The following is a 19,955-nucleotide window of genomic DNA, read 5'->3' as shown; positions in this document are numbered from 1 at the left end:
TTTTTTTTAAAATGTGACATACAACAGTTTAATAATTAAAATGTCTTCTAACATGGCATGACTGGACAAAAACGAGGACTCATTACACAAATATTTATAATTGTGGTTTCAATTCAATTTGACCTAATTTGGCTAGAAGTGACCCACATCTTCCTCTATTTGGTTTGTCAAGTCAATATCTATCTTTTACGCTCAAGAGAGGATTTGGTAGAAACCGCTCTGGTCTGACTTCCACACAAAAAAAATATAGATGTGATCACGGGTCAGCATATTTATTGGTTTATGCTGCAATACAGGATCCATAATAGGAAGACAGTTTTGTATTATGCTCAGGCTCTAGGATAGTATACCAGTGTTTTAAATTTCAACACATGAATGGAAGTTCAGTGTTAGCAGTAACTGAGAGGGAAAATGTGTACAAGTCTAGAACAGATAAAGCTGCTAAAAGGGGATCTGAATTATCACAGGCAGTTTTCTAAAGTGGTCTCTCCAGAAAATGATTGTTGAGCATAGGCTGTTAGGAATATTGGTGCTTGAAAGATTATCAAGTCAAACTTTCTTATCCACCAGAAATGAGTAGGTTAAGGTGGCATATTGAGGGTAATGCAAGAGCGCAAGAGTTGCCCATCCCAATTTACACCACGCCAGTTTCCAATGAATGTCTTCTAACATCTTTAGTGTGGGTGTAAAAAACATGGGGGCAATCACTAAAAAAAAAAAAAAAGGCTTTAGCCCAGGGTAAAATTGTGAGCTATAGCTTAAGAGGACTAAAAAGGATTAGTTTCTTTCATTTATAGAAGCTGCCCTGGACAAGACTAATCGTAAAACACAAATGTCCCAAAAATAAAATTGCTAGACAGAAAAGCTCATAAACACCCTCAGTTTACTTTGTGGGAAATGCCAGCGTCTAGAAATACATGCTTATATGAATAACATTTTATCTTGATCGGAATACTCACATCTTCTTCTTGTGATGGGTTAACTATTTCCACAAGCCTCTGGATAATGTTCTCCTCATTTAGCCACTGTTAAGACAAATGAACAATAACTGCTTTACACATAATAAACATGCACGAAATCACCATTTGACTAATAGAGTAGTTTAGTACTTTAACCGGAAAGATAATAATGGAATAAGCATTATATGTGTTCTAAAAACAAACTTAACAAATTAATGTTTTACTGGACAATGTGTATATTTATTTAGGAAGTTTTATTTAGCGCTAGCCTGACCGGAAGGTATCGGAGCGCTTCACATGATTACAGCGCAGTTCAAAAGAAAGCAAAGCAGAGCAAAACACAATACACTACAACAAGACATCCAGGATACGAATCATAGTGTGAAGGGAAGAAGCAATCCAATGCGGGGTTTTGGCATTCCCCATCCGGGAGGGGAACAGAATATCTTTGGACACTCCGAGCTGCTCCTATTTGATAGCTAAGGAACGGTCAAGGAACAGGGTTTTGAGCGGACTTGAATTTAGGGAAGGAAGGAATAGTTCAGATGTGGGGGGGAAGAGGGGGGATTGAGTTCCATATTTTGTGCGCATTTCCGGTAAAGGTTCGGTCCACAGTTCTTTGTTTTCGGGTTTTTAGTGGGATCAGAAGTAGGGTGTTAGAGCTTCTGAGGTTCCTGTTCTGCCCTGCTTTTTGTAAGTTTGGACGCCAGATATTCAGGTTTGCCTGTGTGAAGGGCTTTGTGGGTGAGGCAGGCTGTTCTAAAGTTCGCCCGCAATTCTATTGGTAGCCATTTGAGTTCTTTTAGTGCCGGGGAGATGTGATCAAATTTCTTTATTCCAGTGACCATTCTGGCAGTCGCGTTGAGGGTGGTTTTCAGGGGGGCAAGAGGAGTTTTAGGTATTCCAGAGAGGATTGCATTATCATAGATAAGTCTTGCCAGCACCAATGCTTGGGTGGCTTGTTTGAGATCATTGGATGGAATGAAAGGTTTTATTTTGCTTAGTAGCTTCAGGTTAAGGAAGGCGCTCTTTGCCGAGATCTTGATGTGTTTGGTCAAGTCTAGTTTGGAGTCAAGCATGATGCCTAATGGACGCTGGCCAGATTGTTTTACACTGCGGACAGCCAGGGTATACCTCTACCTCCATCACATTTAAGACAGTCTGTGATCATTTCTTGGGTTAAAATCGCAGCTGGATTTCGCCATATCTTTAGCCAGGTCGCGATTTAATAAAATCCTCCACATAATGTAGATTTAGTTCTTTATGGCATATGTAGGTAGGTGATGAAATTTGAGCCCCTAAAATCTTTACAGAATCTATTTTCCTCCATTTATATTCCGTTACAATTTACATGCCCCCATACTTCGGCGCCATAAGTCGCCGTAGGCAGACATTGGGTTTTATATATCTGTAATAATTGCATCACCACTTCTGCCTTCTTGGGCTGTCGCAGGCTAATAACAGAATTAATTGCCTTTCCAAGTTTACTTCTACCTTGAACTACATGCGAACGCCATGAACCTGAATCAGAAAAAACTAAACCAAAATAAGGGAAGGTGCTGGTGCTTTTTAAAAGGTCACTTCCTGACATTATGTGCTTAATAAAATGCTTTTTTGGTCCACAAGACATTATATATGATTTTTTTAAATTAGTGCAAAGTCCTAAATCCGCCATGAAGGATACAAAGCCTGAGAATAAAGTGCGTAGTGCATTTGGTGTGCGGCCCATTAGGACCGCATCATCCGCATATAAAAGTACGGGGTAAAATTGACCATTAATATTCGGTACATCCCATGTTAATTCAGACAGGGAGTTATTTAATTCATTAATGTAAAGAATAAAAAGCAAGGGGGCTAAAACGCACCCTTGTCTCACCCCTCTGCCAATTAGGATGTCCCTAGAAACCTCTCCATTATTGATCCTCACCCGGGCTTTCAAATCTCTGTGCAAATATGCCAAAAAGTGCACAAGTAGTTAAAAGAATCTCCCATAAACAAGAACGATTAACAAAATCAAAAGCTGAAGTTAAGTCCATAAAACCTAGGTATAAAGGTACTTTTTTGGCAACTGTATATTTCCCCAATATAAGACTTAAATTTAGGCACTGTTCAACAGATCCAACACTACTCCTAAAACCCAACTGGCAATAGTTTAAAATTTGCTTGTCCTCTGCCCAATTCCTGATTTTGTTCAAAACAAACCTGCCCAAGATTAAGGTATTATCAATCAAGGATATTCCAACCAGGGTCGGATATATCCCCTTTCTTAAAAATGGGCACAATTATACTTGTTGACCAAGTTTTGGGGGTTGGGGTGTTGGTCAAATTATTAAAAACATTGCATAAAAGAGGGGACCAAAAATCCGGTTCAGATTTAACGAGATCAATTGACAAACCATCTGAGCCTGGGGCTTTATTCCCTGCGCTTTGATGTATAGCATCTTCCACCTCAGCTAAGGATATTGATACATTAGTGACTGGGGGATAGCTGTCAGTGCTTGTTATATGGCCTGTATATATTCTTGAAAAATGATCCTCCCATACCTTACTAGGTATATTACAATTTAGGGGAGTAATGTTCAGACCAATAGCCCACATTGATTTAACCTCTTTCCAGAACCCAGTTACATCTTTGAGAGCAGCTGTGCAAGCGAGGGAGTTCCACCGGTCCTTTAGTACCTCCTCTGCGCGTAATTTAGTAGCTTTCTTATAGCGTTCTCTCAATAATCGGACTAGTGCCATGTCCCTGGGTTCGCAGTCTAATATGTCGCGGAGAGCCCAATTGGCCCGAGAACAAGTACCATCAAATCATCTAGGGTTGTTGCCCTGACTCCTGACAGGTTTAGAGATCTCATGTTTAATCCCGGCACATAGCTCAGAAAAAGCCTGAACTATCTTGGTTCCTGAACATATATTTGATAAACAAGTTTCCACTAACAATTGATAAGATTTTATGGTACGGGCAGTAAGGCTTTATTAGCTATGCCCTTCCAAATTACTTTCAATTTATCTGTGGACGCTTCCAGATTTTTCGCCCCTATTTCCACTCGTTTTTCATGTTTGTTAAAAAATCTAACAATTGTTAAAATTGGATTATAATCACTGTAACTTGTGCCAAAAAACTTCAGCTTTGACTAAGAAATCCTCAAGGGATGAAGAAATAAAAACAATCTACTCCGCATCCTCTATAGGTAGGCAATGCACATTTATCTGATTCACATCCTACTTTGTCCATTACATTGACCAGATCGCGGGTAGACAAGTAACTGGACAATTCCTCCCCTCTTCTACATGGAAGTATCCGGGGAGATGTAACAGCATGATTATCTGTTCTTTTGTACAAATGGGCATTGAAGTCCCCCCCCAGACAAATTCCATCTAATTTGCCATACCTTTCCTCATCTACTAGATTTTCAATAAATTCAAATAAATTGTTAAAATTCTTATTGGGCAGTGATGTAAAATCATTATTGTAAAAATGTATTAAACACAAAGTAATTCCTTGTGAAAAAATCAGAGCCTGGAAATTCCCATCGTTCGTCTCTATGGGTTTTATATTACTGTCCGCAGTAATTTTTATCCATATTGATAATCCCCCCGCTTGGTCGGCCAAATTCGGGACTGGGTACAATCTTGTTATGGCAGGCAAACCCATCAAGCAACAAGTCTTAAGTGCACCAGGTTTCTTGGAACATTAGGATATCAAATTGGCTAACAAAATTGATCCACTCCGTTATGTTTAATTTAGCTTTTAAGCCTGCGATGTTCCAGCTAATTATGTTTAGATTCGGATTTAAGGATCCTGATTCAGAATTCACGGGACAAGTTGCCGGTGATTTTGCCAGGCAGATTTCTTTGGGGGTATCTATCATACTAGATTCGGCAGTAGCCGAACAGTTCAATAATAATCCCACTTGCCCTTCTACAATATTCAAGGATCTATTTGATGGCCAATCCTGCCTCTCTGGGTCAGATAAAACTGTGTACCTATTGTATGAGGAGTATAGTGGGGTGGCAGGGTTGTATGCTCTCTGTTAAGTCTGTAGAAAAAGCCCAGTGGTACTAAGGAGATATTTGTAGGACCATTAAACTGATCAAACGGAGTTTTTAATAACCATTTCACCAGTGAAGGGTGCCGTAAATTCACAACTATACAGTCTCCCATGATGTTTTTAGTCGAGGATCCCACCCAACCCACCCTACGCACCATCAAGATATCATTTGCAATCTCCCACCCCACCCCCTTATATTTACACAACCAATCAATACATTTATTCTTAAGCTGGTCCCAAGACTCATTTTAATCAGTTCTAAGGGGGTACACCAGTTAAAATTATTGCGTAAGGGCATGCCTCTGGGGGTAGATGAACATCCTCCACATGTTTTTTGACCTGTGGGACAGTGGTAAACCTGTTGCTTGAATCTGAAACTTGTTTTGCCCGTGCCGACGCAGGGACTACAACTGGGGCTACTATCGGGGGTAAGTGGTTACTAGGGGGCCTATTTTCTACAGACACTTTCTGCAATGGCAACATACTGGCTCCGGTGTTAGACACAGATTTAACTGGTAAACCATTGGTTTTCCCATTACATTTTTGGCATACATTATTGGTACCCAGTAATGCACAGGTATCACTTCCCCCTTGAGTTCCTTTGCTAATTGCTTCCAAATGCTTTAGAAGCCTATCACCCCTAGCTTGATCGATGATAGTAGTCCCTTTTCTCTTGGCGTCCTCTTATTTCACTAGGTTTTCCAACCTGTCAAGTCGTTTAAAAATAGCATTAAATTGTTTGTCAATTAGACTTTTCAAACGATTAAAAGTGGAATCCACTACGGTTTCAATTAGGTTCCCATTAGACCGGTCTTGTATGCCATTTCCTGGTACTGACTGTTTGTGTACAAGCAGAAGGCTGAACGACTTCTGCCTCAGTCAGATCTACGGTACTATTGTTAGGTCGTGCAGTAGGACTAACAGACAACCCAGTGGATCCAGTAGTTCCTCGTGTCCAGAAACTCATAGGTGTTGGTTGAGATTTATTGCGGGGTGGCCGTTTCCTCTTGCTTATCGGTAATTTCGCACAGCCTCTTTTCCTTTTTTCCCCCCCACACTCTTTATCGTTGTAACCACATGTGTAACATTGTCTATGACTTGGGGTCCCTGCTGAGAGTCAGAAATCTGTTACATCATCGTTAATCACAGGGTCCTCAGGTACGTTTCCGCGGTAAACAGGATTATTTATTATTATAGCTGGTGATAGTGGGAGAGCGGCCACAGCACCACCTTCCTCTATATCATCCGGTGGAACTTGATATGATGTAATTTGGCCCATGGAGAGTCTTCTCTCTGCATTTTCAATCTCTAAATTAGCCATATTCACCGCACTTTCCAAAAGATTTTCACATGAGGATGTAGTAGTGGTAGTAATCTTTCGGGACCGAGGTAATAATAGGGGTTATGCGTTTTCCCATTGTGAACTAAGGTATGCTCACTCACCATAGACCGCAACTCAAGGGGGGTGGGCCCAGCCTGGCCTCGGACGGCCACAGACGGCCCGCCCTTTGTCTGGGCTTAGCCCGCGTGCGGTCCCGCGACGCGGAAGGACTCGTGGAGTTTTAAGCGCCACCAGGTGCGTTGTGGGCGTGTTCTCGGTCGGCTTCCTGGTGCCGTGGATCCTGGGAAGTGTAGTTTCCCCTGCACAGCTGCCGCACTCAGGTCTCAGATGCAGCGGCAGCGAAGGGAAACCACAGGCAAGGGAACCTGCCAACAGAGTACCAAGTAGGTCCTAGTATGCCTCAAGACCATAGGAAAATGCTCCTTTAAAACCTTTCAATTCATTGTGGGCAGATTGTCTTCGCCTGGAGGACCGGGAACAGTACAGCTGATGTTAGCAATTTGAGATTCTGTTGGTAATCCGACAGGCTGGCTGCCGCCCTGCTGCGGTGGGAGAGATTTGACAGCGCTAATTTCTTCCAGCTGCTTCGACGCTTTGTGGACTAATTTAGTGAGCCCAATGTTCAGCTTGGTGTTTTCAGGATTGAGGGCTGCTATTATGGCCTGACGGCAGGTTCGAACTCCTAGCCTGATCCATTCGCGTCGCAGTAGTAGCCGTCTGTCTGTGAGCACAGAGGGCCATGCACAAACTATGTGTTCCATGGTCTCAGAGTGATAGCCACAAAACCTGCATTTGATGTTATCTGGACGATTCCAGTCGGGCAGGTCCTTTAGAATGGCCAGTTACCCATCCTTAGAGCTAAGAACTTTGTTTCAAGTAAAATGAAAAAGAGATGGATAAGTGGGGCAACTCAACTCCTGGTTTGAATTTTTTTTTCTTTCAATTTCCATATGTTTATTGTGTTTTGCATACACAATCATACACAAATAGACATATAACATACAGTTATCATGGGTAACTCGTTCTAGGGTTACAGCCCAGGCTTTTTGTGTTGTGTAGTCCTACTTTACAGATATGTTCTAGGCTGATCCCCTTGTCCAACTGTACCCTTGTAAGGCGGGGAGGAGGTGTGAAGAAGAAAAGAAAGGGTAAAGTGAGAAGAAAAAATACAAGACGTTCCCTACTCTTGCTTCTGTCTCGGCTCCCTACAGTGGGGGCATGCAGCACTCAGGTTGGTGGCTTAGCGTTGGTCTTCTTTTTCCTGTTGGCCCTAGAGCCTCTGATCAGAGACATCTGGCCAACGAAGAGATGAAGGGCTTTACCATAAATGACGTCACGGTTAAGCTAGCCGCACACGCAGATGACATCCTCATACTCATGGAGAGCCCCCAACTATCTATTAACGCCCTAATGAGGTCCATATGTAGATATTCTGGTTTGAAATTTGTGTTTACTGCCCAGGCATGATTCCTTTTTGACAGAATTGCCCTGTCTGAATGAGATGACCACAGTCGGACGCTCCTCTTAATAGCAGCCTTAAGCACCTGCTGGGAAGGGTTTGTTTCCCAGAATTCATTGACTCCTAGTAGTTTTAAACTGTGATCCAGGTGATGACAATGATTCAGGCTGTGTAGTGTAGTTCCTATATTCCCAATAGCCTCTGCGCTTCGGAATAACATATCCTATAGTTTAGACTTAGGACTGAGGTTGACTAGGTCTCTATCGAATATACTAGACTTAATTGTGAGTGCCAGCTAGCTCAAAGATCACTAGAAACTTTCTCGAATACACAAGAAGGGATTAGTTTCTTATAATGGCATAAACAGGACAACTTTGTTTCCCAAGAATAAGAAATGTATCTCTAGAGTCGCGGAAACAATAGATAGTTATTTCACTCAGTCAATCGTGCATGCTTCGTTTCAACCCAAGTATTATGGTGTTCACTCTTTTCAAGTGCACGTCCAAATCATAGTCTGCAAGATAGATGTAATCGACATAAGATAATGCCTCATCATACATTTGTAGTAACTGTTACCCTGGCAAAGATTAGGTGCACAATATTTTGGAACACAGTATCCTTAAACGTTGAACAAACCAAAAACTAATACATAGGATTTTTCGTCCTACTCAGTTATGGCGGATATTTTATCCTATAATCCACTCCAGACATCTATTGGAGTATTTTACGGGAAAAAGGGGTATGTGTGAAAAGCACGACAGTCAGTCTAGTATCTAGCGTTAAATTATCGTCTTACCAAACGTTGGGCGCCATGTAGTGTAGTTCCTATATTTCCAATAGGCTCGCGCTTCGGAATAATATATCATATAGTTTAAACGTAGGACTAGGGTCGACTAGGTCTCTATCGAATATACTAGACTTAATTGTGAGTGCCAGCTAGCTCGGAGATCACTAGAAACTCTTGAATACACAAGGAGGGATTCGTTTCTGATAACCGCATAAACATGACAACTTTGTTTCCCAAGAATAAGAAACGTATCTCTAGAGTCGCGGAAACAATAGATAGTTATTTCACTCAGTCAATCGTGCATGCTTCGTTTCAACAGAGGTGCAGAGAAATAGAGAGACGGGTATTTATTGAACAGTCTTATTTCTCATGCAGAGGAAATGAACTGCTACAAAGGTAATACTGGTTGCAAAGTACAATGCGTACAGTACGAAGAGTATTATAAAATAATACTGTAAAAGCATGATATGGTTTCTAAGCCATAAAATACATAGAATACACACATTAATAAATAAAGACCAAAAGTACTCAACTGGTGCTTCTAAAATATGCCTACCCTGGTGTACCTGACCTAGATCTAGTACGAGGGAAGAAGTGAGGTGTAGCTTAGTTTCAGTAATCTTTGCCAAGAATCTAATCCAAGAATTCTCTACGGGTCTAATCAGCTCCATACCTTGGTACGGTTGGACATAATAACGTCATCAAAGACTTAGTTCTTTGAAAACTCCATGTGTTCTTGGATCAATCAATATTCATGCAGGGGGGAGTCCCCGACTGCTGAAGGCGGGTTTTTCCAAGAAATCGTTGTAGATTTTAAGAACTAGTGGAAGTAGCCAAGCCGTATTAGGACTACTTAAGCTATGTCTTAATATGGTTATGATTTCTATGCCTATATAAGGATAGGATGATTTATACCTATATATGGGCATACAACAGCTGGACTGGCATTCCGCTATTCTCGCCAGAGTTTTGCCTCCAGGGAGCCCTCCCTTGAATGGTGCAGTCTATTGCAGAACTTTATAAATGACCGGCCTCAATGCCGTGATGATCTAATAGGCCTAGTTCAAGACGGACCTGCGATGGTGAACTCAATTTTGGTAGGCGGCAGGCACGTTTAAAGATTTTGGTTGTTAATTTTTTTAATATTGAACTAGTTGTGCCCTTCATGATCTCTTGCCCATACGACAGAGTTGATTATCTTCGCCTTAATTACATTCAGCATGGGAGTTAGACTTGGGCTAAGTAGTAGTTTTGCTAATTTCGTGGTAGCAGCCTCTAGTGACAGGGCTTTGGTCCTTAGCGTTTTTTTGTTTGACGAAAGAGCATCTGCGGTCAAAAAAATACCCAAATATTTATAGTGAGATGTTGGTTCGATTTTTGTTTTATTAAAAAAACACCCGCCACGTGGCCTTTTTTGCTTCCCAAAAGATATTGTTTTAGTTTTGAAAAGGTTCAATTCCAAGGAGTTTCTTATTGTGTAGGGAAGCAGTTCGCCAAGAAGCCTTTATAGACAATTTGGTATGACTTAGTAACACCAAGTCGTCGGCATAGAGCAGGTTGCTTATGTGGGTTCCATCTAAATGAGGAGGATGGCAGTTGACACTGTCTAGTGACAGAGATAGATCTGATATATGAACAAATTAAAAAGTGGAGCCAGCACACAGCCTTGTTTTACGCCAGAATTGGTTCTGATTTTTCTGGACACGTGGGAGCCTTCGCCCAGCTTAATTTTGATCCATGTTTTCGAATGGAGTTGGACGATTGTGTTTAACAGGGTCGGGTGAATGCCCCAGGACTCTTATTTTTGCCACAGTAGGGCCCGGGGTACGCGGTCAAAAGCAGCTTTAAAATCAACAAAACAGCAGTGCAGCTGGGTTTGTTGGATTGCCACTTTCTCCGTCAGGACAGTCAAGGTGAATAAGTTAGTTGTTGTGCTAGAGTTAGCCACAAATCTGGTCTGGTTAAAAGGGAGGCGTTTTGTTAAATCGGCCCAGGCCTGCAAATCTTCTAATAAAATTCTGGCGTAATGTTTGGACTCAACGTCTAGGAGTGCTATCATTCCGTAATTGTTGGGGTCATTTCTCTTCCCGCCTTTATGGATTGGATGAATGATAGCACCTCGCCAAGACTCAGGAACAGTATTGTATAGCCAGCAATTGAGAAACAGGGGGGTCAGATTAGTTGACCATAAGTCTACGTCGAATTTGAACATGGCGTGGGGACGGCCGTTTGGACCTGGCGCTCCTTTGGTCCTGGCTTTCCTTATGGAATATGAAATCCTGTTTTTTTAACTCATCCGATGTCCCGATGGACTTCGATGGGAAATCGTTGTTAATTACCAGGCCCTTGATTGTTGGCACTTCAGGCAGCATAGTAAGTGTGTAACTGCGCTCAAGTCGTCTTGGACTCCTTGGTTCTAAATGTGAAGTCGCCGAGTTGACTGGGCTGGCTGAGCGGTAGGCTTCAGAGTGGTCATCCTTTATGTTCTGATCTTTAAAGTGCGTTCATAAAAATTGGCTCCAATCACCTGCGCTGATGTTTGAGTTACCGACTCAACTTCTGCCTCGTAGCCCCCAGTTAACGAGACCAAAATTGTTTTGAGTTGGGGTTCTTGCTTTCGTGGATGAGCTTCAGCCAAAATTGATCCAAGGCCGCTTGTTTTTCCCTGTGTATTGAGACCTTGAAGGCTGCCTAGGCTTGCTTGTAAGCTAAATATGTGGTTTTGTCACCTGGACTCTTCCTCGATGGGCGCAGTGCACAGTTTCTTTGGGCTTTTAATTGCTTTGTTACGGTTACGGGGGAGATGCAGAATTGAAATGCTTGTTACCTTTTACTCCGCGTTGGAGTAAAAGGTAACAAGTCCATGCAGGGGAAATGTCCGTATGAAGACGCCCATTCAATACAGTGAATCCTACACTGTTCAGCTGTATGACCGCGTACTCCCCCAGTTTCGATGGTCAGTTTCCAGTGGGAGTCGACTGGAGCAAAATGTGCGGAAACCGTTGGGGGCTCGATTCCGATGTCCACTAAAGAGTTGCAATGGAGATTGATGTTAGAGTCACCTGATATTATAGTTGGTATGCTGCCGTGATTACTTAGAAGATTTTGGATTTTTTATCAATGGTAGATGGAGAAATGTAGACATTAAGGAGAAGCAGCTGCTGGTCAATGGGTGAACCTTCTAACACTATGCTGGAGAGCCAGTTTTCTTCAAGTTGCATCTGTGTGATGCGTTGGGCTAGTTTGGTTGATACATATATCGAAAGGCTGCTACTCGGCCTGCCAAACTTAGATTATCTCAAGGTGAATGACGTGAATTACTGATAGCCTTCTATGGGGATGCGCTCTACTGCCCATGTTTCCTGTAAGAGGATGATATTGCATTCCTTTAGGAACCCAAGGGTGGCCAGAGATTGACTTTTCAGCCCAAATCTTTTAATGTTCCAGGAACATATTGTTAAGGCCCTGGTAAATAATGTTTCAATTGTTCCGTGGTTTTGATAAAGCCCCTGGCAACCATGACCAGTCCACCATCTCAACGTTTTGCTGGTTGAATGTGCACTCTGGAGTTGCTTTTGGCGAATGACTTCTTGCTGACTTTAAAACTGAAAACGGGATCGGGGTTGTGCTGAAGGGGTGGGCACAGTTGTTTTCTAATATTGACGGATAGTGAGAGACACTTGACGTTGTGATTATTATGCCCCAGTTTTTAAATTGTTTGGTTTTTGACTGAACTAATTCTCGGATTACTGGGGATGCTAGTGTGAGTTGGGTTACTTCACCCATCGTGGGTCCTGTGGAGGGTACAACTTCAATTGCAACTATGTCTTTTGATTGGAGGGTACTTTGGTCCAGCGATGATTTAAAGAGCCTGAAAATGTTTCCACGGTTCAGAATATCATGAGGGCCTTGAGACGTATTCTTGGGTTAGCAGTAGTTTGGTGTCTGAGCTATTGGTTGCATGGATGAAGACCTCATCAGTTGTTACCGGCCTTCTTTGTTTGGGGATTTCTTTGGTTGGCAGGGTTGTTGTAATTATGGCAGGCAGTTGAGGAGAAGGTTCTCGATAAAGGGTAATCGGAGGTAAAACAAATGGTCTAATACTTGTGGCTACCGACTTACGACGATTTGGTAAATTTGAGGAATTCAAGCAAGATTGTTCCTCTGCTGTGTGCTCTGGGCCCAGGAGGTTGTCCACCACTGTGGGAAGTGGTGTTAGATGGTGTAGGGGCCCTTGTTGCTCTGCATTGGGTGCTGGCGCCTCTGAAATGAAATGAAATGAAACGTAAACTTATAAAGCGAGATTGCTGCCCTGAGGCGTCCAAGCGCTAACTAGAGTGGGGCCGCATTGTCAGAGGCGATCAACCAGGGAATTAGTTGTGGGCGTTAAAAAGGAAAGTCTTTAGTTGTTTGCGAAAGGAGGACAGATCAGAGTTGGACCTAATTTGGAGGGGAAGGGTGTTCCACATTTTGGCGGCATTATAGGAGGACATCCTGCCACCAACTCTCATTCTTTTAATTCTAGGAACTATGGCTAGGAAGGCCTGGCTAGAACGAAGGTATTTTCTAGGGTGGTACTGTGTGATTAGTTGGCGGCTAATTGCCGGTCCTTTGTGCCAGAAGGATTGATGAGATATGCACATTGCCTTAAAGGCAATTCTTTGCCGGACCGGGAGCCAGTGCAGGCTACTCAGCCCAGGTTTGGCTGACCGTCTTCGTGGCAACTGGAGCAATGTGCGAGCCGCGCAGTTTTGGACTATCTGCAACTTGATCAATGTGTAGTCGGGCGCGCCGAGGTACAGAACATTACTAAAATCCAGCCGAGACTGGATCAGGCCTTGGATAGCAACTTGCTTGGCCTCCATAGGTAAGAGTGGAAGTACTTTTTTCAGCATCCTCAGGAGGCCAAAACACGTTGGAGAGCTTCGTGGCCTGGGAGTTAAAAGTTAAGGCTTTGTCCAGCCATACCCCCAAGCTTTTTATGTTGTCCTTGGGTGCATGAGTGATACCTAGGCATGGAGGCCAGAAGGAGTCAAAGTGCGTTGGCACAGCAGGGCCCAAGAGCATCAGCTCAGTTTTATCCCCGTTAAGCTTAAGAAAGGATGTCGTCATCCAGCTTTTTACTTCCTCCAAACATTTCATTAACCCCATTTGTGCTGATTGGTCGTCCTCCTGCGCCAGAGAGACCTCTAGCTGAGTGTCGTCCGCGTATGAGATGATCTTAATGCCAAACGGACGGACGACCTCAGCCAATGGTCTCATATAGATGTTAAATAATGCAGGGCTTAAAGAGGAGCCCTGCGGCACCCCGCAGCTCAGAGGTTTTCTGGGGGAGACCATGTCTCCCTCAAAAATCTGAAAGGACCTATTGCTCAGAAAAGATTTGAGCCAGAGTATTGCCCCACCTGAGATTCCGACGTCGGAGAGGCGGCGGAGCAGCACATCGTGATTGACCGTGTCGAATGCTGCACTCAGATCGAGGAGGACCACTGCCACTGATCCCCCTAGATCTAAAATCCTTCTAGCTTCCTCGGTGACCACTAATAAGGCGGTCTCCGTCCCATGTCTAGGTCGAAAGCCCGTTTGGGTGGCATCCAACAGCTGGTTATGCTCGAGAAAATCCATCAGATGAATATTGATGTGCTTCTCAAGGATTTTGCTCACCCAGGGAAGCTGGGAAATGGGGCGGTAGCTGCTGAAGTCGCCAGGGTCCAGAGTCGGTTTCTTCAGCAGTGCACGTACCATAGCCTGCTTCCAGGGGGGTGGGACAATGCAGGAGGTGATAGAAGCATTGAGGAGATTCATGATAGTGGGGAGGGCGGCCTGAATTACCGAGATCATTGCCTTTGGTGGAGCTGGATCACATGGAGAACCTGATTTTACTCGCCGAGCTAGAGATTCGAGGGATTCCTGTTCTAACAATGGAAAATATTCCAGGGTTACAGGGGGTTGAAGAGGAGCTTCCACCGTACTTGACCACGCCTGCTCAGCGGGGTCGACATCCAAGGCAGGAAAGGAAGAGTAGATTTGGTGAACTTTTTGATGAAAGAAATCTGCCAAGTCATTACAATGGGCTATAGTTTTACACGGAACCATGGATGGTAGGAGAGGTTTAGTGAGGCTTTTTACTATATGAAAGATTTCTTTAGGTTTAGATTTAGCCCTCATGATTTGTGCAGCGAAATAGGCTGATTGGGCAACTTTTACCTCATCTTTGTAGGCGCTGATCGCTTCTCTATATTGAGTTTGATCATCCAAGGAGTAATCCAAGCCCCGCCGTCTTTCTAATTTCCTGCAATGCCGTTTTTTTTCCCTGAGTTCCTCGGAAAACAAGGGGGCAGTTTTTTGTGAGCGCTTCGTAATGATTTTACGGAGAGGGAGGATGGCCTCAAGAGACTTGAAGATCCACTCTTCATAGTCCTGATTGGCGGCACGATGGTCCCCATTACAGGGAGGGCGGGAAGCAGTGAGGCTATTGGACCAGGATTCCGCTGGGAGTCTAGCCCAATTTCTGGCGTTCCTCACAATAGGGGTAGAATGGGGTGGTATGTGTGTAGACCATGTGAGGGGGACAAGTAAATAGTCAGTCTAAAGAAGACAAATAGGTTGCCCAACCTTGAGCTCAGTACAGTTGCTAAATACTGGATCCAAAAGATGACCCTTAGTGTGGGTAGGTGAATCGATTAACTGGACCAGTTGTAGAGCTGCTAAGTCATCCCCCAACTCAGTGGCGGTATCGTGGGCGGCATCAAAATGAAAATTAAGATCGCCTAATAGTGTGTAGTTAGAGAAAGTTGTAACCGACTAGGCCAGAGTTGGTTGGGAGGACCTTATGAAACTGCTTTGGGGGGCCCGGCGGCCGATATATAAGGGTGCCTGAAAAGCAATTATTGGGAGAGAATTGAATGCTGAAAGAAAGGCTTTCACAATCTGGGATTGATTCAGAGGTACATCGACAGGGATACTGTTCTTTATAAATTATTGCCAAGCCACCTCCTCTCCCTGCATCCCGGTCCTTTCGCCTGATTTGAAAACCCTGGGGCATGGCTGATACAATGTCTGGATCGGAGTCTGGCGTCAGCCAGGTTTCTGTTAAAAAGACTACATCTGGCATATGCTCCTCCAACATAAGAGCAATTTCCGTCCTATGTCTAGGTAGGGATCTGCAGTTTAAGAGTAACATATTGTAGTCCTGCTTCCTATCATAATGCTGGGTGGTGTTCAGCTTCTGTTTACACATAGGACAGACCACGGGCAAATCATGTGCTTGGAATGAGTGTAGACAACCTATTTCCCCAATAGTCCTCATACTGAGTAGGGACTCGGAACTGTAATACCTCATCTGTCGAGGAAAAGATACAGGGGTTGTGGCCCCTGGTCCCGAACAGTCGCGGACGGGCGCAGACGGGCTTGCCTTCGGCGCGCCGCTGCGCCTCCTAGGTGGGGGATCCATTTTATATCCTACAAGGGCGGGAGGGGCCGAGCACTAGTCTGCTCACCCTAGTCCTCAACCAAGATGGTGGCCGCTAAGGAACAAGCCCCCAGGCAGCACCTGAATGATTACAATGGGGTGAAAATACCGAGTATCAGGTCGAAAATGACCAGAAAAGTGCAGCGCTTTAATTATTGACAGTGTAGACGGTCTACTAAGTATTTAAGAACAGGATCTGTGCAAACTGGCAGAAAGTGCAAATATTTTAAAAAACGATCTAAAATTCAGCACATGCACACAAGTCCCGGCTTTTCGCCTCAGGACAGTCACGGGCACACACTCAAACAGTGCACACGTGAGAAATTAGGATTTTTATAGCCTACAAGGGCGGGAGGGCCGAGCACTAGTCTGCTCACCCTAGTCCTCAACCAAGATGGTGGCCGCTAAGGAACAAGCCCCCAGGCAGCACCTGAATGATTACAATGGAGTGAAAATACCGAGTATCAGGTCGAAAATGACCTTGAAAAGTGCAGCGCTCTGTGAGGGATTGATTAAGTCCGGATTTTGCTTGAGTGAGTAACAGCGGTGGAGGCAATAGAACTTGCGCTGGCCCTACCGGTTGACTGTTCTGGCGTGAGAATTCTTTCAGGGTTACCGGTTCCATCGCCGTTGGATGGTGGCTTGATTTTGCTCCTGTTGTAGCTGGCCTGGCTCGCTCTACCCTTGATGTTTCTGAGTTGAGCTGAGCTTTTGAAGGTAACCAACTCCGGAGCTTTCAGTTTCTGTTATTTGTTTATTTCGGCTCTTCCGCTGTCTTTTTTTCATGTTTTAACAATTGATGTGGTTTATGGTGGATAGGTGATTGTGTGATTTACGTTGCAGTGTGCTAGCTTCACGAGGTGCAAAGAGAGGGGTTGAAATTGTGCCTCAACGGAAGTAGGGTCCTGGACAGAACTCAGGGCCTGGGGAGGGGAGTCATGAAGCCCTGACTATGGTCGCTTCTTGATTTCCATTAATAATGAGGAGAGAAATTGGGGTAATGATAAAGAATCAATTATGGGAGGGCAGCAGCATACTGATTGGAGCAGTTGGGCTTGAGCTTTTATAATAAGTGAGTTGAGCGCATCCAGTTTTTTATCAATCCCGGCGTTGTATACTTCTACGGTGTTTAGAAGGTGCACCTGTATGTTCATCTTATCAGAGTGATATGTCAGTGCTGTGGCCGCGGTTTGAAGGGTTTGGTGTGGGCTTTTCATGCACAATAGGCTTGTTAGGTTCATTAGTGAAAAATGATCAATCTAAAGAGGTGAGGGTTATTCTCATTGGGCCACTCTTGATTTACCATTTGATCTCTTCGGTCTGTGTTGTTGTGAGGACTCTCTGTGGCAAATTGGTTGGAATTGCTGAGGTTGGCACTTGGATGGGTAACAACCTGTGGTGACAGGACTCTGGTGCTCCTAATTTGGTTATCCGATGGGGTTAGATTTGGGAATTTTTGTGCTATTGAAGAGAACTTGTTCGATTTCTGGGCAGACTTTAGACTTGGCAGAAGTGCATCATCTTGGAAGGTGCTGACTTGCAGGGAAGCCCGTTTGGTTTGAGCTGACTGCGAGTCGGGAGGCTGGTATAGACCTCTATCCTCCAAGGCATCTAAAGCGTCGGTTAGAAAAGACTCTTTTGTTGGAGGTGGACTTGTTGGTGTTGAGCTCCCGAGTCCTCCGGCTGCAGCATGAATCATGGGCTGAACTAGAATTTGATGGAATGCAGCTTCTGTGTTTGTGAAGAGGGGGGCTTGAGGTTTGTCGAGGGGACTGGATTTTCTCCTCGAGGTTGTCAATGGAGCTGAATTCCTAAAATAATCTCTTAATGAGATTTTTTTGATTGTTGAATTTGTGAGCTCTATCAGGCCTGGTTCTGGCTTGACATTGGACGGATGGTCATGGCCTGAGCAAAAAAATTGTTTTGAGTTTGCCGATGAGTGTGTTTGCGTGGCAGCCATTGAGGACGCTACCTTAGACTTTGCCCTTTTTTGGGGGATCTTTGTCGGAACTTTCCTTACTCGCCCCGATCTCATTATGGGGATTTTTTGCTACTATAAACAGCCCTACGTCTTATTGGCTTTCCTGATGGTTAGTCGACTTTCGGCGTGTGTGCTTGAAGAGGGTTGCTTACTTTTGGGATTGATTTACTGTAGTGCTGTTTTGCTGTTTTACGGTTAACTGTCCCACTTGGAATCTGGTGGGTGATGGGTGGTGAATGATGGGCGGTGAATGATGGGCGATGAACGATGAATTGGCTGGATGGCTAGGACTGTGCAGAAAAGCTGTGGAGCGATCTTGAAGTCTCAGAGCCTGTACCCTGGCTTCCCCTTTCTTTGTGTGATTGTTGGTTGCTGGTGAAGGTAGTCTGTCGGCTGAGCACAGTAATTTGCACCTAGCTTGAGTCTGTAGCTGGTTTGGGTCGGGGTGTTGTCGTTGGCGGCGTTGGCGGACCTACTCGGATATCAACTTTGTGGCTTCCACTTAGGCGGTGTAGGGATGTTTTTGATACTTTAATGCTTGGTTGTGTACTGTGGAGCAAAATGGCAGTGGAGGATGGTGGCAAACTAAAGCAAGCTGGAACAAAGGCGGTGACGGACTGGACTAAGGGTGGGGGCAAGCGGGGCTCTCAAGGCTGGGTTGCTAGCTGCACCCGAACTATTCAGGCCGCCTCCGCAAGACGCCAGGGGCACACACTTGCTGCGGCCGCCTGCTAAAGGGCAGCCGTGCTTGCCTCCCACGGACACAGTCGCCGACTGGTCTTCTTTCCTAGTTTTTCCAGTTTCCCAGTTTCCTTTTCCAGCGGGGGATTTTCCCCCAAAGTCCGAAGCCCAAGGTCCAATGACCGAAGGTCAAGTGCACTGTGCACACAGCCCACACAGTTTCCCAGATTTTTGCCTCTCTAAGTTCAGTGGGTTGGTGGTGGTTCAACAGGCAGTTTTAGCAGGCAGTGCTGGGGGGCTGGCTGGAGTTCTTCGAGAGATTAGCGGGGGTTGGCAGCAGATTTTTTTTAAAGTTTTTATTTCAGTATGGTGGGATAAGCTACCAGGTAGAGCTGATGAAGGGAGCCGGGGAGGGGGAGCGAGAGGGGATAGTGGTGAGGGGCAGGCAGGCAATTTGCGTTTTTGCCGTGATGGCTACAGGCGTCATGTTTTGCCTGCTGTTACCGCCACCCTGTGTCCATGCACTTACCTGGGCTCCACGACCCCCTCCTTCCTCACAGCCTTGACCCCCACGCTCCCAACTCCCAAGCTAGTGTTTTAGCGATTTTCAGCAATTTTCTCCCGCGGTGCGCGGCTCTTCCTGCTCTGCTCCTGCTTGCTCGTAGACCGAAACGAGGACAAAGACCTGGACTGGACTTCCGGAATCCGTCATCACTTCAACTCACCAGACAATGTAAAAGTAGAACAAGTTACTTACTTTTGGTAACTATATATATCTGGTAGATACATATGTTCGTTATAGATTCCTCACCTTAGAATTTCCCCCAGGTGTCAGTCTGGATCCGGAGATTTTTTCTTCAGCCGTACCCCTGCGTGTCGTTGGGTGGCATCGGTCAGCTCCACATCTGTAGTCGGTGTCATGGGCACCGGAATGACATTGCGGGATCTACATATAAGCCGCACATGCGAGCTGACGTCAGTTCTTAACAAGACTTTCTATACCAGAAGCGCAGAGCCACTAAATGCACTAATCACTGGTGCATCAACTCAAGGGCCCTTTGGGGGAGTCCCTATTCCTAGAAATGAGTTCAGACAGCAGGGAGAATTGGTGGGGCGGAAAGGAATCTACATCTAAAGTGTCTCCCACATACATCGTTACCGAAGGTAAGTAACATTTATCTGATAGAGACGGTTATAGATTCCTAACCTCAGCATAGATAACC

At 44.7% G+C, this 19,955-nt stretch overlaps 1 protein-coding gene across 10 annotated transcripts in view; it reads right to left on the bottom strand.

Moving 5' to 3' along the window:
• Window positions 1-19,955, bottom strand: part of PPP6R3 (protein phosphatase 6 regulatory subunit 3) — a 1,896,334-nt gene that overhangs the window by 1,387,069 nt on the left and 489,310 nt on the right. For all 10 annotated transcript variants that reach the window (XM_078682862.1, XM_078682861.1, XM_078682859.1 and 7 more), the window contains one exon: window positions 960-1,025. In XM_078682862.1, coding sequence (XP_078538988.1) covers window positions 960-1,025 — 66 coding nt within the window. The remainder of the gene's footprint in view (window positions 1-959; window positions 1,026-19,955) is intronic.

Source organism: Lissotriton helveticus, chromosome 3_1 (genome assembly GCF_964261635.1).
Source record: "Lissotriton helveticus chromosome 3_1, aLisHel1.1, whole genome shotgun sequence".
NCBI classification, from domain to species: Eukaryota; Metazoa; Chordata; class Amphibia; order Caudata; family Salamandridae; genus Lissotriton; species Lissotriton helveticus.
The sequence above is the reverse complement of the archived record's forward strand: the minus strand, read 5'-3'. Positions and strand labels throughout refer to the sequence as shown.